Genomic DNA, 25,262 nt, shown 5'->3' on the forward strand with positions numbered 1-25,262 from the left:
AGCTTGATTTTTCATTGAGGGATTTGTCTTTTTCCTTCTCAGTTACTTTCCCCAATGTATTTATCCTGCACAGAGCATTTTGTGCTGAACCTTCTACACAGGGTTAGTGTGGGTGTTCTTTGACTTTTTTTTTTTAAATGCCAGAGCTGGGCCTCTTTAGCAGAAAAGAAGTATAGATGTTTGGCTAGTAGAGTAAATGGAAACACCTCCTCATCTATCTGCTCACTACCAAACAGAGGCAAATGGCCTCTAGTGAATCTCATCATGTTTACACCTCCTTTCTGTCTCACATAAATCATAATGGAAGGATTCAGACCCTAGTTTTGTGGCATAATATCAAGTGTGTCAGCCATGCCAAACCATCCCTATCACGTATGTGAACACTTTAATTTTCTCTCTGCCTCCTAAAATTGCACATTTGTGTTCCATGTAAACAGGGAAGCCTGGAATTCCCTATTTCTCAAATAATGTCCTTGTTCTCATTTCCTAGAACATTAATTGCTTTGCTAGGAACAGATTTGGGTCATCACTTGAAAATGAAGTTGTTATCAAATGGCTGTGTTGACAGATGGCACAAATGGCATAGCTAATGAAATCTACTCCAGTGTTTTCATGGCAATAGGGAGTTATTGCCATGCCAGTAAATGAAAATCTTATAAATGCTTCATGTAGAGTGGGTGGTGCGCTGTAATGACAGTTTCCAGAGTCCTAACTCAGTGATGCAACAGTGATTATATCCTCTGAGACTAGCATTTCCTTGACATGTGTCTCAGCAATATTTTGCAGACAACTTTGGATAGAGCCAAAACTATCTAATTTCTGATAAAGCTGCTCTCCGATAATATTGTTTGGGCTCACCAGTGCGTCAGCAGAAAGTTCTAAATAAGCAGTGTCTAGCCTTTTAAATTCTTTAGGACGCAGTAATTGCAGGACTGTTTGTTTTACATGTTTTCAGTAACTGTTGCAAGTCCCTGCACACAGCAAGGCTGTATTGTTAATTATTACAAACTTTATATTGCCTATTGCAGTATTTCAGCCAAAAAGAAATGTCAAAATTGTAAATGAGTAAGTCTGGGATAAGTTTTATTCATTCAGCCTAATGAACTTTAAATTTGGCACCCTCTTGATCCAAGATAGAATACTAAACGCTGCTGGACTCCAGCAAGTGTGGGTGTATAATTTTGCAGTAATTATCTGTGTATAACAACATATTGTGGGGTTGGATGTTTTAGATTCTAAAATTAAGGCCTGATTTTCAGAAGTGCGGAGCCCCCATCTCTGATTGTAATCAAAAGAAACTGCAGGTGCTTAGCCCATCTGAAAATCAGCCTCTAGTTAGAGTTGAGCAAACATGGTGTTGGTAAAGCAATTCAAACATAATTGACTGAAAATTAGGGACAGAATGAGCCTTTTGGGTGTCCCAGGCAGGCAGGAACCTGGCTTTCACAAGTTCCTTTCTGCTCAGGCAAGTCAGCCCTCAACTCCCAATGAAAGGGACGAACCCTTAGACTGGGAGAGGAGGACCCAGCTTGGCACTCCTTCCTTGGCGCCCAAGTGAGGGTAAGAATAAACATACCCCACTGCGGCTCCGTCAAAGAGGGGTGTGTGGAAATTCATAGCCACCAAAATGCCGTGTTACCACTAAACTTGGGAGACCACCACCTTTTTTTAAAAGGGTTGGAGCAGCTCCTCCAGTTTTTAACTGCACAGGTTTCAACCATCTCTATTTGTTTCATGGTTTTAAAAGATGTCTAGGCACCTTTTAATTATGAAGGATCAAATAATACCATCTAAATATAGCTAGCTGGAGCGGTGGGTGAGATTCCTTATGCTTGATAGCGTGAGGAAAAAGATCAGAATACAGAACTCAAAACAACATAGATTCACTTCAACACAGATTGTAGGTGCCTAGTGTTTTTTTGCAGTGTTGTACTTGAGAGGGCCCACTTTTGTTTTGTCCTTCTTACTGATCTTTGTGTCCCATTGTATTCAAGCTAAGTCACACTCATTTATGCTGTGATACATCATCCCTGGCATGACATAATACAGCATAGTGCCATGCAAAGCCATTGCAGAACAAATGTGGGCAAAATTTTCAAAGCGGTCTTTGGAAAGCAGTCTTAGTCACTTGCTTGCCTCTTTAATAAAACGTTGCATCTTTATAGCACCTCCCATTCAGGGATCTCAAAGTGCTTTACAACCATTAATGAACACTTCTATGAGGTGGGGAGATCTATGGGAATCATTAACTTACAAGCTGCTTTGAAAGTTTTCTCATTATATATTGAAATTAGAAAGAATTTTAAAAACAGGTCATTAACCTCAGTTAATTTGGCAAGAAATGCGTATGTAACCTAAATCTTTTCAGCTGGTAAGGAGATTGAAGCAGCTGTACAGTATTTGCAGACTGCCACTGGGGGTATTCAGATGGGTTGTTACATAAATCCTGGCACGTTGATTTACAGTAGTGAGTGTCTTGATGTCTCAGATCACCTAGCCTGATAAAAGGAGAGCAGTAATGACTGATATGTTATGTCCTTTCAGGTGTTTCTTTTTACAGACTAAAAAGAAGCCTGGACAGAATGAATTTAAATTACTTAAATCTATATGCTTGAGATCAAACCTAAGCCCACGCTGCTTGGTGCAGAGAAGCAATTAACTGTCACAAGGGATGGATACGCTGATATCTACAAAATGACTAACTGAAATAAACACCCTTAGATGAGAACAGTTAAATGATTTAATCATATTTCAATCAATAAACTGTGCTAATAGTTCAGGTTATAAAATAAATCATTTAATTACAGTTTCTCCCTCTGTCTCTCTCTCTTCACCTTCCCTACCTGCACCCCTCTTTCTATTTCCATCTGGACTGCTTTTATCTCTTTCATCATTTAAAGATGCTCCAGTGGATTTGATCGCCACCGGCAAGACTGGGTAGATAGTGGCTGCCCTGAAGAGGTAAGAAGGTGCTTTACAACATTGATATGACCACCAGAGGCAATTTACATAGTTATTACGCCCTTGATTATGTTCTGCAGATTATTAAATAGCTTTCTCAAGGACAAGTGCATACTACAATTATCCCTATATATTAGTTAAAAATTGAGTAGGTTGTATGAAAGAAACATTAGGTTGAACAATGTCATTAATATTTGAAGGTATAAAATGGGCCTAATATGATTATTTATTTCCAGGGAAATATGGTAAACCCCAAAATTAATGCAACAGAAAGGCTAATGCAAAACCTGTGACCCCGCATTGATTGTTGAAGGACTAAGATTCCCATCAGAATGATGGCAGAGGCTGGGCTGTAGTTGCTAACTGCCCTTGAGCCTTCCTTGCCTTTGCTCCTTCCCATTTTAGCCATATGAAAAGAGATCCTTGACAGACTCTGCAAGAATAGCTCTAGTTGAAGACATAGGCGGAGCATTTTGGATATGAATTCTGGCCAAGCCTTTAGCATTAAGCACAGTACGAATTTTGTTGTTACTGATTTTTAAAGACTGGATACATTCAGTTCTCCTTTTAAAAAAAGAAATCAGTAATAGATACCTGATTTGAGGGAGGGTGGGCTGCGATCCTGGGACTTCTGTTGACTATAGGAGATGTGGCAGAAGGTAAGAGGGCCCAGAGCGAGTCATTTTCAAGTCACATTCATTAGTATCTTACATGATGTTGGTTCTTTCCCAGTGGCCTCATTTTACAAGTGTTTTTCATGTGGGGATTTGTGGTAATATGAACTAAATCATCTAATGGACTTTGAGTCTCTCAATGCTGTTAAAGAGCACTTACCTTCTCTTTTTCAACTGTAAAGGCCAAAATCTGTTCAGTTAGAACAACAGCACTGCTCCAGTGACAGGGTACGGCAGGGTATAATTCAAAGCAAAATATGTCCCCAAGTGTCTGTTTAAAAAGCACATTTGACTTTAGTCTCAATAATTGAGTCCAAGGAGTGCACGGATATGAGTCCATTGTGGTGTGGACATTTTTCGGTGGAGTTTTTCCTCTTGTGTAGCCCTAATTGGAAAATAATGCTGTGTGAGATGGTACAATAATTACATACTAGCTGGTTGTTATACAGGCTTGCAGCTTTAGCTTTGCAATTTGCAAACTGAATGTCTGGCCATGGGGATGCCCTCAGAGATTTAGTGCTCAAGAGAGGTAACTTTTTGAGAATGTGCAATTAAGTCTACTACTAAATCTACCAGTATGGGGCAGAGCCTTCTTATTTTATTACTTTGATCTATATTTCTCATACCATGTTCATCTAGGACTCAATTATGCTCCCACTATAGGATGACCAAAAGGGACTGCCTACAGTAGTATCCCATTCTGCCTCTTCCATGTCCTTGTGGGAGCTCCTAGTGCCGCTAAGTTTGTGCATGACCAGCCCCTGTGTGGGGGATAAAAAAAAAAACAGCACACACAGAGCTCCTTTTTCTGACTACAATCTAGCCTTTGAATTGTATGTTATTGGGAGCAAGAGTAGTTCCTTCCTGGGTGTCTTACATGTACAGTGCTGAGCAGACTCAAACAAATGATTAATTTGAAACGCAAAAAATACGTTAATGTAATCTTAGATATCAGTATTTAAACACAAAAAAGGGAATGAAAAAAATCAAACCGCCTTCCCCACTTTGCAGATACTGAGCCAAATTCTGCTCTTAATTGCACCAGCCAAATGAATAGTGGCTCTTTAATTAAAAGCAGAACTGGCCTCACAGAATGGTCTTGGACTGAAGGCTGTAGATAGCCACAGGCCTATGTTGTGGGTCACAAAGTGCCACCACACCCCACCAGGAGTTCTGGGACACATTTTGCCAGTGGCGTACCAGGGCGGGGGCTTTGGGGAGGGGCCAGGCCCCCGGGCGCCAGCCTGCAGGGGGATGCCAGGCCGGCCCTTCACAACACCTGTTGTGAAGGGCCGGCCTGGCACTCCCCCCCATCCAGGCAATGGGGAAGGAGGTTGCCCCATCCAAGCCAGTGCTGGACTTCAGGGCTGGAGCGAAAGAGGTGGGTGCCGCATGGTGGGTAAGTGCGGGGTGGGAGGGAAGCCGTGCCAAGCCTGCATTTGCGCCCCCCACAGGTACAGATCCCTCCCGCCCCGGGGCAACTAAGGAGTGGCACCGAGACCCCTCCTGGCCTGCATGGGAGGGGGGCGAATGGGACCTTGGGGGGTGCAAATGTAGGCTTGGCCCCCAGGCATGAGAGACCCATGGTACACCACTACATTTTGCCTCAGGCCTCTATAATGCATTCCTGAGCTCTGGGGAATGCAAGGGGAGCATGGCTGCTTGGGCAGATTGTGTCGATAGATTCCCTCTGCACCCCTCCAGCTCTGCGGCTAGTGACCTGTTCTCTCCTCTCTGTGCAGAGTTTTGTACTAGCAGCACTAGCTCTGTGAATTTAAATATGTAATATTAATATAAGGGCTGGGTTGGGCTTTTGTAGGTGGGGTGGAAAGTGATGGAAGGGTTGTTTGTTTTGGGGATAGCATTAGCAGCTTTTTGTCTTTTTTTTTTTTTTCCATTTAATTCCCTAGTTTGCTCTTAGAAAGAGCAGAGGGAAGAGAGGACAGAAAAATAGCCATGCATGTCAAAAGTGAAACAATACATACTTGTTTTTGAAGTTCACATCACACTGAAATGAACACACTGCCAGGAAGCAGATTCACAACTCTCTGAACTGGATGATGTATGCAAGGCGTGGGAAGGGGATTGTTCACATATTTGCGGCTGTTTGGCTGGAAATATTTTTCTGCACAACTGTGTTATAGATGCACTGCAAAGCTAAGCAAAGCATAAAAAGGTTTTGCCCTTTACTCCTCCTGAGTATATAAATATGGCCTTGAGTAAAAATGTATACGTACACATGTATACATATGTACATATTCACATATGTGATTTATTATATACAAATAAACAGCAGAACAAACTATTTATATGTATAGCTGCATGTCTAATATGTATATATTTTATAAATATAATTATAATTGTCTTTGGTAATTCCCAAGGAAAAATGTAATTAATTTAAAATTACAATTAACTATACCTTATTTTCTGTACATAGATGTATTTTTATTTTACCCAGACATGTATCTTGATTTGACATGTTTTATGGCACCCAGAAAGAAGAGCTATTGAGGTGTGCATTCCAACTACAATAGCAAAAAAACCAAAAAAACCCCAACAAACCAGTAACTTCCTCGTGATGAATTTAGACATTACAATTTTGTGGCACTAATAATATACATTTGGTATTCAGAGCCTTCACAGCTTTGTCATCAGCAGCTTAGGCATTGTAAATTTTGCAGTGAAATGGACTACCTGTCATTCAACTGAACTCTGTGCAGAGGATTTTACTTTAAAAATAAATAAATAAATAAGCTCTCCAAAAATTCCTTGATTTAAAGTTTCTATTTTCATTCCTTCTGGCTTGACAGTTTGTCCATACTCAGGCTTTTAGTTCAGTGACAAATGGTCTCCACGGAAAACTAATTTTCTTCTTCCTTGTTTCTGGTGTTTCTCAATAGTCGAAAGATAAGATCTGTGAGAAGAATGTGGACACAACTGAGACACCTCCTGACACGACCACTCCCCTCCAGCCAACTACCACGTGGTTCAGAGTTTTAACGACCACCAAAGGAGCCACTACATCCCACCTACCAACCAGCATACCCACAGAAGGTGGCTTATCGTAGAATGCTTTAGTCCATAATGAAAAGTTGTCTTATTTACAATGTTAAGGAAGAAACAAATCTTTCTATCATTTAAGTTTTTGGTTGGAGGCAGGGGTGTTGTTTGTTTGTTTTTTCTATTTGTTTTCTGAAGGGAGAAAACTTGGCATGGAGCAAATATCTGAAAGTCTTTGCATGTTTCCAAAATAAGAAGCTTAGATAGTGATGAAAACCAAAGCCCTAATTTTTCTTCTTAGACCCAAGACACAAACTCTGCGCCTTCAAACAGCTCTTCTGGAGCTTCTTAATTCTAACTCCCACACCTTAGCTGCCACTATTTCTGTCTTGACCTTTGTCGCAGCAGAGACTGTCAATCCTCTGCTTCCACCATCTTCAGCTGGAGTTATTTGTATTACGATAACACCTGGAAGCCCCCGCAAAGTTGGGGACCTTGCTGTGCTGTGTGGTGTACAGAGATATGGTAAAAGACAGTGAATATTTCAAATAATTTACAATTATCAAGCTTAGGGGGTTATGGGTGCTCAGCTCATCAGAAAAATCAGCCCATATGAACCCAAAGCAAAGCCCATTGAAGTCAATGGAGAGACTCCCATTGTTGACTTTAGTGTGGTTTGGATCAGACCGAAAGAGTTTAATGTTGGCTATCCGAAAACAGACGTACCCAAAATTAAAGACTTCTTTTGAAAATTGGCACTAACCTTTTGTGCCAGTACTGACTGCAGTATTATTTTCTGGGAATGGTTTCTTTGGGGTCCCAAAGCGAAGTAACAGTGTTGAGTGACAATGTGGGAACTCCCACTTGCAGCTGTTCCTCTGACTTCAGAGCTTAAACTTCCCATTCTGCAGATGAGATATTCTAGCCTCCTGCATCTGGTGGAAGTTCAGCTGAATAGAAAAGCTACCTAAAATGAATCAAGTAGCAACTATAAATTAAAATGTTATCTCCTAGCAAAATTGTTAATATTTGGGAAACTATACAATGTGGCCAGAATTTTTTAATAGATTCTGGCTGGAACATTTCTAGATTTGAAGATATTCAAGGGTTAAGCCTAAAACTGAAGCTGTTACAAAGTGGGTATCTGCTGATGAAAAGGGCTGGCTTTCAGTACAGCAAAGCAGTAAGAAAAGTTTAGAAGCTGGCACTGCAGGATTTGGAGCTTTAGTTCTGAATGCTCATCTGCTAATAATGTCCCAGATATTTGGCTCATCAAATGCGCAAGTAATAAGAGAAATCTGGAATTATGTAGAGACTTTGAAACTGGTATGTTTCCAGTGGTTTCTTAGGAGAACAGATAAATAATTGTTTTATTTTACTGTCAAATGCCAGCTGAGTCCTGAATATCTCACGTGACTACGGTGTCAGTCATACAAATAATCATACTTATATTATAAAATACATGACAAAGGCAAAGTACTTTTAAAAGCTATGGCCAGATTCTCATATCCTTATTCATCTTCTTGCTCCTCTGATAGTCCTTTACATGTCATAGTACTATTAGAGGAGTAAGGTACCACTCAGTGTAAATAAGAGTATCTACCCCTATATGAATAGAACATCAAATTCTATTCTGATGGTTAAATCTGGTGGACATTAGAATATCATTAAAGAGATCTATGACTTAATTAAACAAAGTTTCCTGTGTTAGTAATGGTGAATTTCTTTTTTAGATGATACCAAGATAGCACTGCACCTAAAAGATAATGGAGGTAAGAAGTGATTTGTGTGTGTGTGTGTGGTGTGTGTAAACAGTGGCAATAGGTTACATAACTACAGCCTGCTCATCTTAATTAATTTAAATCAGAGTGTAGAAATGTCTTGAACCTAGCCCCCAAGAGACTTCAGTTGTCCACATCTCTAAAGCAGAAAGAACACCAGGGCAAAAAGGCTATATAACTACTTAGTAAATTAAATGTTTACAACACTCTTTAAAACTCATTTGTGTAACAGCAAAATAACTTTGGCATCCAAAAAGTTGATCTATTAAAGGCAAAGATCTAGGGGAGAAGATGATATGGGGAGAGAGGCTGGTAGTAGTTTTAAATAACAGTATTCATATATATGTTCTTTTGTGATACGTTATATATAAGGTACTATAAGGTACAATATTTGTATCTATGTATTAGCACAGATTACTGTAGTTATCCACATGTATTCTCCTATTAGGCATATAATATCAAGGCTGCTATTCAATGGAGCTCTTCAGGAGACCATCCTCACAGTCTTCATGGCAGTATCAGCGTCTTTTCCTGCTGCCTTTGGAGTTGTTGAGAGTTTTGCCATTGACTTCAGGAGAAGTAGGATTGAGTCACTAAACATAGTTAAACATAGGGCAATAGAAAGACTCCCATGAACTTCAATGGGCTTTGGATCAGACCCTCAGGGTGGATTCTGATTTGGTCTGCATGATAAAATTTATTGGACCTGCATTGCTGCAAAGGGAGACTTTACAGTTGATACTTGTTACCGTTTCCCAGATTTGTACAGTTTTTTAGGCTTGAAATAGTGTGTGGTGTCCGTATAGCCCTTGATATTGTGGATTTCTTTTTTGCTGTTTGGCTCACCAGTGGTATTCTTGAGTGGATTTTTTATTTAGTCCACTCCCTCCTCCCCCCATTGAACATCCCCTCTCTGAATCAGAAGCTGAGTAGCATCATTTTTCCAGTCTCTCATCTATCTGGCTAACATCTTCATCTCACTATCAATAGCAAGAGCACAGCTAGGAATGTTTTGAACTTTGCTTCACGCAGGGCTGTTCATTTGTTGTTAATTGGCATGGATTTAAAACATAACTGGAAACTCTGAATAAGATAACTTCCAAATTAACCATTTGTCCACTTTATTAAAAGGGACACTGCTATGAGTGGTCAGCCCACACTTGACCAGTTCTTTCCCTTGTTTGTTTTTGAAGTTGTTACACTTTCTTTTGACAAAATAAATGTTTCAGTGCTCTTCTTCTTAAAGAGCATAATAATACAAAATTACTTCAAAACCAGACAAAATGTTTTCTAATAATAAATTCTAGTTCTCTCCCATTTTGGATGAGTTACTTCAAACACCGTATTTGGCTTGCCGCCTCTTGCTTAAGATCTGAGAAGGAAATCCCTGAAACAGAAAGCAAAACATTTAAAACCAAGAGGAAGAACTCTAGTGCCTTGATAGAATGCGTGATACGGCTTTTTTTAAGCTATATGCAGTTTCAGTGCATAAAGCTGCTTGATTTCAGAAGAAGAAACCAACAGCTATAGATTCACTTTTCTTGGGTTGGTTCTTTATACTTGAAATAAAAAAGAAGGTGGTGATACGGGTTTCAAGCACCATGGAAGCAAAGTCACTCAGCAGGATTTCTGTTCACATAGTAAACCTAGCTTTTAATCTGGGAAGTTGTTCTTCATGAATCTTCAATTATGCATTGAGTTTTACAATAGCCCTTAGATGAGGCTCTGATAAAACCTCTGTAGCCACAGGCCTGTTCTTTGATTCATTGTGATTTGTCAGCCTTTGAGAAAAAGTAGAAGATTCCAGGTCAAACGAATACAGAGTCTTTAGCCTTTCCAAACTAGATCCTGTAAAACTCAAATCAAAGGGAAGCTTTTGTAATGGAAAACTAAGCTATATCTGATCAATAAGGGCCTATAGCTAGATTTGTCCTTGGATGAAAGCAGTCAATAGGTGATTAGATACAACAAAAGGATTCTGTATAAATTCTGCATTTCCCCTTTGGCTGGAACTTTTGAGGCCAAATTTTATTAAGCAGTAACTACATTACATTTTTAAACCAGACTGCAGTTGTAGGTCAAAATACCATGACCTTTTAGTTATGTGAGAAAATCGCTTGTAATTTAGTGCTATCCCCATTCACATATAACCTTGTGTGGCACCTTTTATCATAAATTCCAATTTAGCTTTTATCTGTTTCTTCTGCATTTCTTCTTCCCTCACTGCCAGTTACCCATATGCATGTCTAAGGATTTTTTATAGTCAGCTAAGCTGACATCACACTCATTGTTAACTCTTAATTCTCTTAAAAGATTTCAAGCTTGAAAATCCTGGTTTAAAAGCTTAGGAAAATTAAAAAGTTCTTGTATAATAGCATTGCTATTTTATGTTTTATGTTATAAAAGCCCTTCAATCCATTGTTGTTATTTTCCTTTAATGTCACGTGTACCAAAACTAACATATTTCAAAAGCAGCTACCTAATTTTTCATCAAAGACACAGGCACCTGGCAATAATGCAACAGTAATAGCCCTTTCATGTTGAGAAGTCTTGGATGGGTGATTTAGAATCACTCATTCGGGGAAGCTGAGAAATGGAATTTAAATAGTTTGGTTCATGTAGGATGCGCTAATCTTTTCTAGTTTTAAAATTATTTATGATTGAGCGAAACCCTTTTGCACTGAACTAGTTTAAACTAAATTCAGATGAAAACGACAGATAATTGTCTCAGAGTTCTATATATTTGTTTTGACCTTTTTTAGATAGCTCATTATCATGATCTGCTAGCTGTAGTTCTTCACTTGTCTTGAGTTTCAGCACTGAGAAAGATAGGAGTTATGTGTTTTGGTAATGGCCATGAGAGCAACTGTTGCCATTTTCCATTAGTCAGAATATCTTCTTAAAGAATACATTTCTGTTTGAGAACTAGAAAGCTTCCCAAATTCATCCTGCCTGAGCGTGTGTGCTACTGCGTTCCTCTATGGTGGAATCCACCCTAGAGCAGAGGACCAGCAAAATACCTGTATGAGCGTGTCTGCACCGCAATGAAAAACCCTTGGTGCTGAGTCTCAGAACCCGAGTCAGTTGACTTGGGCTTGCAGGGATCAGGCTTGCAGGGCTAAAAATAGCAGTGTAGACATCCTGCTTAGGCTGGAGTCCAGGCTCTGAGGTCGTCAGCCCTTGCCAGGTTTCAGAGCCCATGCTCCAGCCAAGCAGGAATGTCTACACTGCTATTTATAACCTCGCAACCCGAGACTCGTTAGCCCACGACATTTGACCTAGGCGCTGAGATTTGGTGCCACAGGTTTGTCTTTGCATTCTATACATACCCCATGTATGTCCTACTTTAGCTCTCAAAACAGGCTTTAAGTGGGATATGAGAGGTGTATAAGACGTCTGCTGGCCTTTTGTATAGGGTGAATTTCACTCTGAAAAAAAGACAATGTGTGTAGTATGCAGATGGCCATCACACAAAATCCAGTTTTGCAGTCTTGGGAAAAAGACATCAATACTGTTGCATATATTTGGCACAATACAGTATTTATTAAAAAGCAGTATAAGGCTAGACTTTTGCAAAGGAGCCTAAGGGTTTTAGAGAGACAAAATGGGTGAGGTAATATCTTTTATTGGATCAGGTTCTGTTGGTAAAGGGACAAGCTTTCAAGCTTACGCAGAGCTCTTCTTCAGGTCTGGGAAACATGCTCCAAGTGTCACAGCTAAATGTGATGTGGAACAGATTATTTAGCATAAGTGGTTAACACATATTTCCAACTCCCATTGGAATTTGGGCACATATCTCCCTTTGGAAATCCTCGCCTAAAGGTATGCAAACATAATAATAAGTCTTTGGACAGGGCTGCATCCTTTACTTCTTGTGCACTCTAAAATCCAATTGAAACCTATTATTATGTGTATTACATTAATTGACACCTGCTAATCATTATCCAAAAAGTATTTTCTTTTTAACATACTAAGTTTCTCCATGATTAAAAAAAGATGCCAAGAATTGCCAGCTTTTCGTGGTCATCTAGAGAGAGGCTCAGTTAGTGATAGCATGGCACATTCGAGAGCTGTATCACTACTATTTCAGGGATTCTGAAGTGGAGCCTGTACAGGCTAAGATCCAAAGGTCACGGTTTTGTTGTTATTTCCTCAGATCGTGGCTTGCCCAAAAGAAATAGTACCCCTGCCCTCTGGCTAATCTGCTCTGATGTCAATCCTGTTGTAGACCCAGAAGTCAAGAAGCCATGGTTCAGTCTTCCTCTTCCAAGTCTTTTCCTGCAAGAAGGGGAGAGTACGAGCTTTAGTCCGTACTTTGGCAAAACTCCAAATGGGATTTGACTCTGACAATTTAGTCTGTTTTTATAAATCAAAACCTGTGTTTCTCAGCTGTTTAAACCATTTTCATTCTGACATAATTGCAGAGTTTATGCAGGTCATGGGAGCAAAGAATTTCCCTGATGGAAATTTGACAGACTATCCAACTGTTCTTTATTTTATTGATGCTATGCTGTGTATTGTCTGTGTTTTTACAAACAGTCTTATCAATAAGCAGCTTTAGAACTGTGTCATTAGTGATGGAAACAGTAATGAGAAAAAAATAGAGAGATGCTACTAGAGCTCAAAGATAAGAAAAAGAGGGGCAGGGGGGAGGAGAGTACTAATAGGATAAGGACAGGAAGGCAGGCTTTGTGCAAAGCAATTAGTCACCGAGATTATCAAATAAGCCAGAAATAATATTGTTTTATGGACATAATTTAGTGGTCTTCTAACAAATCAAAAATAACTTGTCATTTGTGATATGAAACCAAGTATCTAGGTAGATTTGCGGATTTAAGCTCTGTGCTGCCAGGTATCTCCACTTTGCTATCTCCACATCATCAGCCCAACCAGTTCTCAAGCCATTTCTCCTCTAGCACGTCCAGCAATTAATTTGTTCACATAATCAAACTCTCAGGACTAGTTAAAGTTGGAATAGGGTCTTGAATACATTCCTGAGTACTCCTGTTATCTTCAATTCAATCTTCAATTGTTATCTTCAATATTCAATATTCAATTGAACAATATTCAATATTCAATTGTTATCTTCAATTCAATCTTCAGAGTTGTACTATAAACTCCAAATGTTTTGCTAACTGCAGCTCATTGGCTTGTACAATTTCAGTCTATGTGCTTGGAAGAGGAAGCCACTGTTTCCTGCGAAAGGATAATGGGAAAACTACAGTAGCATGTGGCTGTCAGCAACATTAAATTGACATGCTCAGTCTGTATTAAAATAAAAAAATTATTAAAGTTCTTCCTTCCCAAAACAGCCTATGAACCAAAGATATTAAAAGGGAAACATATAGTCTGCTAAGTAACTGCAGTAAGAAGATGATGACAGCAAAACTGGTGTGCAGTGAATGGGAAGATGTGAAAATTCTAGAGAAATTCCACATACTTTAGCATAAGGCTCTTTTTTTGGCACTCTCCAAAGCACCATGAAGCAAATTGAAGTGAAAGCAATTTATCAGACCTATTAGATTAAATTTCCTGAAAGTAAAATTATTAATCTGTGATATTGTTTCCCCAGGATGGATGAGTTCAGCACTTTTTCCTCCGGCTGAGAATTTAAACTAGTCCTTCGTAAAGAAGGCTGGATTTTAAGTGTACAGCTCACATTTGTTGAACCGAACAGTAGTGCATACCTAAGAGCCTTATAATTAACAAGGACTAAACCATAAAAAAATTGAACAACACTTGAAAATATACAAGACCATTTTTTTTGTTTCATAAATGTTACAGTGGTGACAAGTTCATTACCAGCCTGTTAAAAGATCTTGTGCTGGATTACAGTTCGACAAGTCATTATTTTTATTTCAAAATAATAAAGCATGGCCTCCATATCTCATGGTACCATGCAAAATTACTGCTGCATTATCTGTTGCTAGGAATATAACTAAATCCTGTCACCGTTGCACAGGATACTTACAATTTTTAAGTAAAATAATTTAGGAATTGCAGTGCAATATTGAGAATTTATTTTATAAAAGGAACAGTTCTCAAGCACCTTGTCTCAGTAAACAGAGAGTATGATTACACTGATATTACAAAATACTATAGCTAAAAATATCAAAATCTTCCTGCCCCCATCTTGTTAGCATTAGCTGAGCTTGGACTGAATTTAAAAGTTCCAAGGCAGCACACTCATGCCTTGTATCTTCCATACATTATGCTAAACCACCGCTTGTCTTTAAGGGTCAAGAAGGAATTTTTCTAATGCTGCAGATGGGCTTTGTGATAGCTTGTTTCACTTTTCCTTGAGCACCTTGCATGGAAGAAGACTGTGGGTGGGTCATTTTACCAGGATTTGAGAGGTGTAGCCAGAACTGATTTTTTGGCAGGGCCTGTGGTTGACACAGGTGGGCACAAACCTTGTGTCACGAGTGAAATAGAGGCTGATAAAAATGCAGGATGAATTTCTTAACTGCTAAACTGAAACATCTATGTGTGTAGAGACACTTGCATTGATTTAAGTCTGTTTTTTCCTGGTTTGTTTTGCAGCTGCTGCTGACATACCTATTGTTGTAAGCCAGATGTAAAAGGGATCCACACGCACAGTTGTACTGGTCTAACTAAATCAATTTAACACCATCCCTTTAATTAAATCAGTGCAACTTGTACGTGTATGCCAGGCCAAAGTGTTGTGCTGGAGAGCAGAAAGAGGCGTGGAGATTTAGGCACTGTCCAGACTGAACTCTTTTCCTTTAAAATGTCCCACTATTGCTCTCAACAGTACAGCTCGGAGCCCTGTGTACACTAACCTTCTCAATGAGAACTCATTGCTACCATTGATGAGTTGTTTGTGAAATATTTGGAGTGAAGATTAATGCAGATACACCCTGAGTTGAAGGCCATAAAGCTTTCTGCCTTCACAGGGCAAATACATTGAATGCCTCAGGGAGTACTAGAGGCAGCTTTAGGAAGAAGTAGCATGCATAGGTCCAGTACCTGCTGTCTAACCTCAACAGGTGTGCAGGGGAGACAGTGCCTTGGACACACCTTAATCCATCTGGCCACATCCGTGTTGGGACGAGCACAGGCAGGTGCCAATGGCACAGCACACAATTGAGTTACTTTGAACCAATCAGCCAGACTACAGTTATTTCTAGTACAAGCCCCTGGAGGTTTTGGTGTGATTCTAGTGCAGAAGAATGCAGTCAGTTGCACCACCAGCCTAAGCCTGCAAACTAGAGAACCGCGGCACTACAGAGCCTGTGCAGGTCCAGCATCCTGAATAAAGAATCCCTTTGGGCTAACTACTTCCAAGCTTTCTTGACCTCAGCAGGAGGTAGTTCAGATTCAGTGCATCTAAGTGACTTGCCCATGGTCACACAGAAAATCTGTAGAAGAGCCAGAAATTGAACCCAGATCTCCTGGGTCTCAGTTTGTCGTGCTGGAATGACATACAGGGGAAATACAGTGTTAAAACATTATCTTAAGCATAAATGTATTACGCCTTGTGCAGCCGAGCAAAGAACAGTGGTGCAGAAAGCTCAGAAGTATTAACGAATGCTAAGGGATTTACTTCAATCCAAAAGTAGGACATCGCACTCCATCACAGTGAAGAAAGAGAGAAATTGAGAGCATTCAGTTCCTGTAACAGCAGTAAATGCAGTAAATGGATTTTCCTGTGATTCTCTGTACGATTCTACAAACGGTAAATCTCTCTGCTTTCCCAACATTATTGTATGTAGGAACCTGCACAGATGCAAATATGTGGATCCGCATCCACTGGAATAAACTTTTACCCAAACCACAATCACCCTCCCTCTTTTAGATTTACCCGCATCCGCACATCAGCTGTTTTGGAGCCAGCAGCCCTCCATCAGCTGTTGAGCCCCTGCCACTCCAAACAGCTGATGAGCCCTGCCTGCCTAATAGCTGATTAGCTGTTGAGAGCTGCCTGTGGCCTAACAGCTGATCAGCCCCGCCCTCCTGGCTTACAGCTGGTGAATTTTTGAGAGTGCCAGCAGCCTAACAGCTAATCAGCTGTTCGCTGCACCCCTGACTGGCAGCTGCTCCAGCCCTGCCCCAGAAGTCACAGAGGTTCCGACCTCTTTTGACCATCCCACCGCGATCTGCAAGAAATGGTCAGCGGATATAAAGTGGATATCCGCGGATTTGCAGGGCTCTAGTTATATGTAAGATCCTAAACCATCTGTTTTCTGAGACATGGTGCTTGATGTTGTGCATTGTATATATATAAAAACTAAAGGTTAAGGGTGGAGAATAAGACCTTCTCTAGGAAACAAACAATCCCCTATAATCCTCCATTAGTAAATGAGGGCCCAGAAGCAGCTGCTCCTCTTAGGGCAGCGGAAGAAGGGAAACATTGCTGGCTCTGCTAAAATAACTGCATAGTTCCCCATAATCCATATATGGTAACTAAACAGTCCTGAGGGCTGTCTTGTGGCTTCTTTAACACAGCTCAGAGATATGCACCAGGAGGAGCATTTTTGCTCTTGCGCTGCCCATTGGGGAGAGAGGGAACAAGTGTGAAAGAGCCTTTGCCTGGTGATTCCCAGGAGACACGGTTGTGGGGAAGCAGCTATTTTGTATCTCCTGAAATGCCTGGGAAAGGGGGCAACTGGACTAAGGAGGGAGCAGGGAGTAGCTTAGGAGAGAGCACAAGAGGGACCGTGGGAATGAGGTTAGCTTAGCTGCACTAGCATTTTGGATGGATGATTGGGTTTGTAGTGCAATGCGATGAGAGGTGCTTAATGTCCTTAGTTCAGATACAGAACTGAGACCTCCCAGTGTCTGAGTGTGTTCCAGGGCCATCTCTGGCAGTGAATTTTATTTTATTTGTAGATCCTGAAGGGAACGGATGAAAGCGTACTCTTAGTTAGGTCATTTAAAACAGACCAGTCAAGTACTAGAGGACATATTTATTACATTTATTCACTTAGATCTCTACACTACACTGAAAAGTACCCAGTCTGGGCTCTAAGTGCTTTTGTGGTGTGTTAAAAATACAGTCACACTCATACTAGTCCCAACAAGCCTTAACCTTGCAGCTTCCCCAAAAGCAGAAAATATCCAGCCCCTAAACCCTGCTCTTAGCATGCCTCTGTCCCAAGAGCTAAAGATTTACAGTTTGGTCTATTTTGCACAAATGGGGGAGTGAATTACAAAGAGGAGGGCCTGTCATGGAGAATACTCTCCCGGCGCCATTCTCTCATAAGACACAGGGGCTCATAGGGTGCAATTGTGCACTGGCCAGGTCAGGCATTAAATGAACTAACAAGGATAGGGCTTTGGAAGCCTTCAGTTTCTGTGATTCCATAATAATTGTGTAATTAAAATCCTTTGTCCTGTGTGATTAGGGGACAAAGGGCTCACCTGTAAAACGTCCATAGCTCAGCAGGTGAGGTGCAAGGGTACACTTCCATCTGCTAAAAAAGTCATTATGAAAAAATGGCACCTCCCTCCTGGGACAAGCCTGCCCTTTGTCAGTACTCCGTGTCATTTCTGTTTATGTTAGTGTAACTCTTCAGAATCAGGACTCTAGATTGTGAGCTCTTTGGAGATATGACCTGTCAGCTGAAGTGTGTATAAAGTCCCACCACACACACACTGTTTGATCCAATATACATAAAATAATAATAATGTATTAACATATTTTACTATTCCTAAGCCAGTTTTGAAGATAGCTTGTTTGTTAAGAACATTAGGGTATTACTGTTGCTTTTGCATTAGTATTAATAATACATCATAAAATTACTGCATGGTTTATCAGCCAGCACAGTCTCTATGCTACAATCCTTTGCTTAAAAATCAAACCCAATCTTGAAACACTCATTTTTCATCCTTACTCACACAAATTGTGCCAATCAGCATTCTGTCATTGAGTTCGAGAAAAGCAGGAGCAAGCCTAAAATTGGCAAAGACAAAAACAAAAAACAAAACAAAATCCCCAATCTGCACAACATGAAATATTCACTCAAAGACCCTGAAAAAAGCATTGTAAGTTCCATTTCTTTATCATTTAAATTGCTATAGGACACTAACTCGCTAATTCCAGAGATCAGTGTAAATATGTGACAGCGCTTTATCACCTCTAGGGTCTGATGCTACTACAGTTACTCATGCGAACAGTCTTTTAGTGAGCTGAATAGCCCAGTAGAAATCATTATTTTAGAATGATCATTAATAATACATTATAGCATTACCACATGGCCTAACAGCAAATGCATTTTTAAAGCACTCACAGGAGAATAATTTCAATGCCCATCCTGTATTCCTTTGTTACGAAATGAGGGCCTGATCCTGCAACTCCACTCATCTGAGTAATACTTTTAACTAAACCATTCATGGAGTTTGCCATTGGCTTTAATGGGACTACTTAAATCAATAAGGATTACAGCATCAGCCCTTAATAGTTTTTGGTGTTCAGCTGGACTCCATTGAAATACAATTTCAACCTTAATTTTTTTTTTTTTTTAAGAAAGGTTTTGTTTGAGGATTTCACAGTTTGGTTTAATTTTATTAAGAACCAAGAGTATCACTTGAATTAGAATATAAAAAAACCTGGTGTGGGGGCTTGTCCTGATAGATCTTGTGAGGCCATCAAAGCAGGGCTCCAATCCTGCATGTTTTATAGCAAGCCCACAAAATGGGAAAGAATCATAGAAATGTAGGGCTGAAAGGGACTTCAAAAGGTCTTCTTGTCCAGTGCCCTGCACTGAGGCAGGATTATATCTGAGTGGGATATTGGGGTAATGGACAGTGGAGCAGGGAAGGAGGAAAAAGCAGAGGCTTTTGTCCACAAAGAAAAATTCACTCTAAAGTTTTGTATGTAGAAAATTGTAAGGGTTTATAGTGTGTTATGTGGATTAACAATTTCACCTTTCTTTGCCCTTCTATGTCTCTCAAGGTCTTCTGGGTGCCCTCCAACTCTCCTGTGGTTCCCCACATCTCCTCAAATTCCCTCAGGGCCCTGGCACCCATGCGTTAGAAGCAGATTAGTTTAGATTTATAAACTTTTTAAAATAATTTTAAAACAGCTCAATATATAAGAAGAGTTCTGTGTGGATGTGGCCTGGGCCATAGCCAGGAATAACTGGAAAAGGAGAAAAAAAACAAATAAACAAAAACAAAACTGAATCCTGCCACTTTAAGGCACACATGCTGTACAGCTATATTGGAATTTATGAGCAAGGCTTTTGGGAGCCTGGTCTAAGATATACGGGCAAACTGATAAGAAGGGCTGGCTTTCTTTAGCTGGGGCCTAAAAAAGCAATGCTTAACTTAGAAAATCTCTTCCAAACAATGTAACTCTTCAGTGAAGCGCCTCGATTCCTCCTTGCTTCCTGGTCTGGAAGTTCAGTAACTCTGTGTCCTTCATGGGTAGGCAGACAAGGCTCCCACCAACGACATAGTAATAAACCCTGAGGGATTTTCCCTCAGCCTTCCACTGTCTCCTGTTTATATTTCTACTCTAATGAGCTCCTAGTTAGTCCCTTCCCACATTAATGGGAATTAATATTAATTAATATGCCCTCACAATCTCTCTATATTATATTATATTATATTATATTATATTATAATAATAGCATAATGGAAAGCTAGCATCAATCTGAACTATAGAGCAGATCTTGTAGGCAGTATACCATAGTATTGTCTTTCATGTACACCGTTCAGGGGAGCTAAATGGTTAGTGTTCTATAGTGAGGCAAATGCTATCCATATAGTGTAATGGGTTGTACAAGATGCGCATGGCATTGCCAATTTGGCTTTTTTAAAAAAGATTTTGTACACAGTCCTACTCCCATTGAAGTCAATGGCAAAATTCCCATTGACTTCAAAAGGAGCAGGGCAAGTCTCTTTATAATACATCTCTGAGTCTCTCTGATGTCTTGCTACACTAGAGTGTCTGAAGGAGCTAATTGGACCATAAGCCATGACACAATCTAAAATCAAACAAGATAGTCTGCATGTTTTTTAATTTAAAAAATAAATAAATAAATAAAACGTCCAGTTGTGAAAACATTGCTGATTTGTGCTTTCACTCATCATCTGTATAGGCTTGTGTACACTTATAGCGCTGTAGCAGCGCCCAGTGCACCACCCAACATAGTTACTTCACCTCTCTGAGAAGCGGTAGCTATGCCAGCAGGAGGGCTTCTCTCATCAACATAGTGCTGTCTACGCTGATGGTTAGATTGATATGACTGTTGCTCAGGGGTGTGGAAAATGAGCAATGTAGTCATACCAATGTAAGTTGGCCATGTAGACCAGGATTTTCTTGGGAGAACTTCCAGCAACAGAAGAAAGAGACTGGAATGAATTAATATTTAACTCATTGGTGTGTTTGTCTATTTGTTTTTGAAAAAGTAGGTAATTACCCTCTGTTTCCTTCCTGCCCTACAGTATATAATAAAAAGCAGACTAACCTGCATGTGTGAACATGATGAGCATTTGGTTTAATAGTTATAACTAGAACAGGTTTTGTTTGAGTCATTGGGTGATATACTCCATTCAAGGTCAAGTCTCTTTACGTCTGTCTGTCTGTCTCTGAATAATCCCATAACTTTTGAATACTGCATCCAATCAACTGCAAAATTTCAGGCAATGTTCCAGGCAGCAATGGCCAGAACTCTATGAATTTGGGACAAATTTGGAAAACCAAAAGGTGGGAAATGGGGACACATGAAGCTCCTGCCAGCTCTTCAGCATAGCCAAGGCTCAGGCAGCTCTGCAAGTGTCTGTTGGACAGATAATTGATTGATGCCACCCATTAACAACTTCAAGCATACCAATACTCACGTCTCATCTCTGGCTATCCTCACAATAGAGTTTAACATGTTGACATCCTGAATGGCTTATCTCCCAGACAGAAATAAGAAGGGTGGAGGAGAAGGGGGACATGGAGAGAATCGGTTGCCCTGATATGGGGGAAGGATGTAATGGGGAACTCTTTGGTGGAGGCAGGTTGGTAGAGGGGGAAGGACATACAGAACCCCAGGTAAGGCAGGGGAGAGAAGGAAATGGGAGGAACAGGGGTTATGAAGGTTCAGACAGAGTCCCTGGCATGGGAGGAGAATGGGGAACCCTGCTATAGGTGAAGAGGGGAATGGAGATAAACAGAACACCTCATGAAGGGGAGGATTGGGGACCCTAGCAGGGGGGACCTGGAGGGACTAAGTGGACTGAGGTGCACACAGAGCCCTTTCCATGGGGAGGAGAATGCGGGATTCTGAAATGGGAAGAGGAGGGAATGGGGAGCACACAGAACCCTTTGGGACGGGAATTAGGGAAACTTGGTATGGAGATTAGGGAGTATACAGAGCCCATGCCATGAGATGAAAAGGGGGAATGGAGAGCAAGGGGAAGTGGGAATGGAAAGACATACAGAACTCCTGGCAGGGGAGTGACTGGGAGGAGTTGTAGGGAGTACCTAAAATAAAGGCGGTGGGAGGGTGGCACACAGGGAGCTTGTGGGACGTGGGAGGGATGAGGGCATGGAAGGAGCCCTTGGTGTGTGTCATAAACTCAGCCTACAGAAGCTATGATGTGTGTGACCCTTTGTTAAACAGAACATGCTATCTGAAACACTCACTGTTGGAGCAAAAGAAAAAGGAGTGTGTTATGGAAGCTTATTTGTGAGAGCTGCTATCAGGAAGCGATTGGTCATCAAGACAAATATCCTCTTTACAGGTTTAGTCTTGCCTGCAGCAGCAGATGTGCTGTGATAAGCTTAATAATGTTTTTGCACCTGAAAAAGATTCCAAGTCTTCTTTCTCCCATTTCCCTCTGTGGCTTTTTAAAGACCTGTCCTTGAATTATGGCAGAGGATATTTTCACAGTTGACAACATTGTTTATTGTCTGTGCAAATACAGTGAAATCAATTCCTTTTCAGTATTCTCCTGAGGTCAATGAACTGAAGTTTGATTATGGAAATCACTAGTTACTTACACTTGTCATTTAAAAAAACCATTTATTTATCTTTTATTATTTTTTGCATTTGCCATTCTGCTCATTATTTGAAGGTACTTGGAGTAGTTTATACCAGTGGTTCTCAAACTATTTACCAGGAAGGCCCCATATGCAACCCTCTGTGTATTATGTGGGCCGCATCCACACAATATACATATTACCTGTATGGCCCTGAGGCTACCACATAGGCTTCAGCTGTGTGCTGATTGGGCCACAAGTGGGCCACGGTTGAGGACCACTGCTTTACACACTGGGCTAGAAGAAATAAAGACAGGCTGCTATCATTTATGTAATTTGGACTCTCATTTAAAAATCCAGCTGCTAAACACTGACAGAATATCAAATTAAAGGGATTAGTCTGATGGTCCCTACTCCCTGGCCTAGTACCTTTGTTGAAATACAGCATTTTTTCCTATGTCTGTAGAGTGTGGTGGTCCACATAATAGTGATACAAAGTACTTAGCAGTTGTGAATTGGTCAGAAAATGGATGAAAATGGTCAAGTAGTTTAATTTGCGCCAGATTGGCATTCAATGGAAGAGCAAAACAGTAGGCAGATGTGAAAGAAAACTTTTAGGAGGCCAGCTTGTGAATCCCTTACTCCTGCTGGTGAGTCAGTGGGACTATTTCTGCAAATAACTGCTCATCACTGGAAATAAAGGGTTCGTAATCTGGACCAGGGCATCAGTGACGGACTGGGACTAAAAATTGGCCCTGGCATTTAAAGCACAATGGCTAGGGCGCTGCTGGGCCCATGTGGGAGAGAGGGGTGGGGATAAGGGGCGGGGCTGGGAGGGGGAGCAGAGCAGCCACCGCACTCCGGCCAGTGCACTGCTGGGGGGGGCCCTTGTGGTGGGAGGGGGCGGGACCGGGAAGGAAGAGCAACTGCTGCGCTCGGCCAGGCCCAGCTGGAGGGCCTTACGAAAGGCTTCCGTGGCGGGCCAACCAGCCCACCAGCCCTTGAGTGTACTGTCCCCTCTGCCATTTGCCAGAACCGTCAGATGGCCAGTCTGCCCGTGCAGCTCATGTAACATAAAGCAGGCTTCTCCTGCTAGCTCTAGATAAATAAATTGATGTTTGCACAGTGCTTTGAGCATGTACAGCATGTACAAGTACTATTATTCTTATTGCATTGAAAATTGCATGTTGAGCTTATATAATTCAATCTAATCTCAGGTGCAGGCATGTATCCATTTTATAAATGACTTAGAGCCTTATTCCTGTCATTCTAACTCCACTGGGGGAATGTCTACACTACAATCTTAAGTCAACCTATGTTAGATCTACTTATTGCCACTGCAGTAATTACTGCGGTGGTTCATGTCCACACTACCTTCCTTCTGTTGGTGGTGCGCGTCCTCACCAGGGGCATTTAAGAGGGGCAGTGTACTAGGCTCAGAGCCTGGGCTTTCTGCTCCGCACACAGCTCCATACCAAGAGCACGTCTGCCCCCCAGGCTAGGGCTCCCCAACAGGGAGCTCCATGCCTGGATTCCAGGGAACAGGGAGCCTCAATGTAGCCAGGCTCAGAGTGGAGAACCAGCCTGGCTGGAAGTGGGGATCCAGGATATGGGGAACAGCCCAATTTGGACTGGGGAGCCAGGCAGGTACAGCCAGGCAGTGAGTGAAGATCTGAGACTCAGGGGCGGGGAGGGGCAGCAGCTGGGCTGAAGCTGGAGCCCACCCCCACCCTTCTGGGGGTTACAGCTTTCTTTTCAACTTTGAAATTGTAAGCTGCTTTAAACCGACCTAACTCTGTAGTGTAGACCAGGGCTGAATGGTACTTTACTCTATGCATTGTCCCATTGTACAGTCTGATGAATTATACAGTCACACCTTACAGTAATACTGCCCTATCTCAAGATTTTGGAAATCCTGCAGAGGAGCAGGGGAAAGCTAACTGATGCCAGACTCTCCCCTCCTTCCCGCAAATTTGCCACTGTGGCTAGGTTAAAGTATCAGTAGGTAAAAGTAAAACTCCCTTAAAGTCATCTTCCTTTTTTCACTGTTCCTGTAATGTCCCCCCAGGCTGCCAGTCATGGGAGTAACTCACATCTGCAAACTTCAGCTGGTGTCATTATGGCATAAGGAAAGATGGCAGAATGGGACCCCTGGAGAATTGTGCGGATGGTACAAAAATGAATACACAGAATGTAAAAAAAAAAAAAAAAGATTAACATAGCGATTTTGAAATGTATCTGCTGCTAGCTGTGAACAGTAGGAATAAACAAAGTTAATTCAATTTAAAGTGAAAGGGCTAAGGCACCACAACTTCTTTTTTGTTGTTGTAGGAGTCCGCAACCCTTGTAATGATGTGTCCACCCCCAGCTCCATTCCGCTATATTCTAGCACATTTGTCTCCTCTTCTTTCTTTTCTGTCCATCTTCTTTCTCTCTCCCATCCTCTTCTGCCTCTTTTTTTCTCTCTTTCTCTCTCATCTTTTACTTTCTTCTTTTGCCTAGCTTTGCTACACAGTCCAGCCCCGCAGGCTACGAGAAGGGAGGGGTGGGCCCGGGCCCCATATTCTCTTTTGATTGAGCTTAGTGCTGTGAAAGCAGAGGAGAGTAGCTTCAGCTGGTCAACTGCTCTCTGAGCCTGCAACATGTGAAGTGTTCCATGGCCAGAAGCTGCAAGTCCTGGAAGAGAAGACTACTGGCTTCAAAGGAGTTTCCTGCTGCCATATCTACAGTCATAGAAGCAAGTCTGGAGGAGGAAATAGGATCAGGCGTTCATGCTCTTCTACATGGTCGCCATGATCTTGAGTTGGGGAAGCATTTCAAATTCCTTCCTATGATTTAGCTTATGGACCTGTAGCTTTATCCAGTTTGATTCCATTTGAGAGTTAGTACTGCTATGCGTGGACATGT

At 41.2% G+C, this 25,262-nt stretch overlaps 1 protein-coding gene across 3 annotated transcripts in view; it reads left to right on the top strand.

Moving 5' to 3' along the window:
* PLXDC2 (plexin domain containing 2) overlaps window positions 1-25,262 on the top strand; it is a 350,669-nt gene that overhangs the window by 308,386 nt on the left and 17,021 nt on the right. For 2 of the 3 annotated variants that reach the window (XM_067562334.1, XM_067562336.1), the window contains 3 exons: window positions 2,901-2,961; window positions 6,536-6,689; window positions 8,369-8,407. In XM_067562334.1, the coding sequence (XP_067418435.1) occupies window positions 2,901-2,961; window positions 6,536-6,689; window positions 8,369-8,407 (254 nt within the window). Of the gene's footprint in view, window positions 1-2,900; window positions 2,962-6,535; window positions 6,690-8,368; window positions 8,408-24,423; window positions 24,505-25,262 lie in introns of those variants that run through there. The other variant, XM_067562335.1, reaches the window with a different exon arrangement.

The sequence above is a fragment of the Emydura macquarii genome, unplaced genomic scaffold, assembly GCF_026122565.2.
Source record: "Emydura macquarii macquarii isolate MOO-44397 ecotype Brisbane River unplaced genomic scaffold, CSIRO-AGI_Emac_v2 contig_2422, whole genome shotgun sequence".
Lineage (NCBI taxonomy): Eukaryota > Metazoa > Chordata > Testudines > Chelidae > Emydura > Emydura macquarii.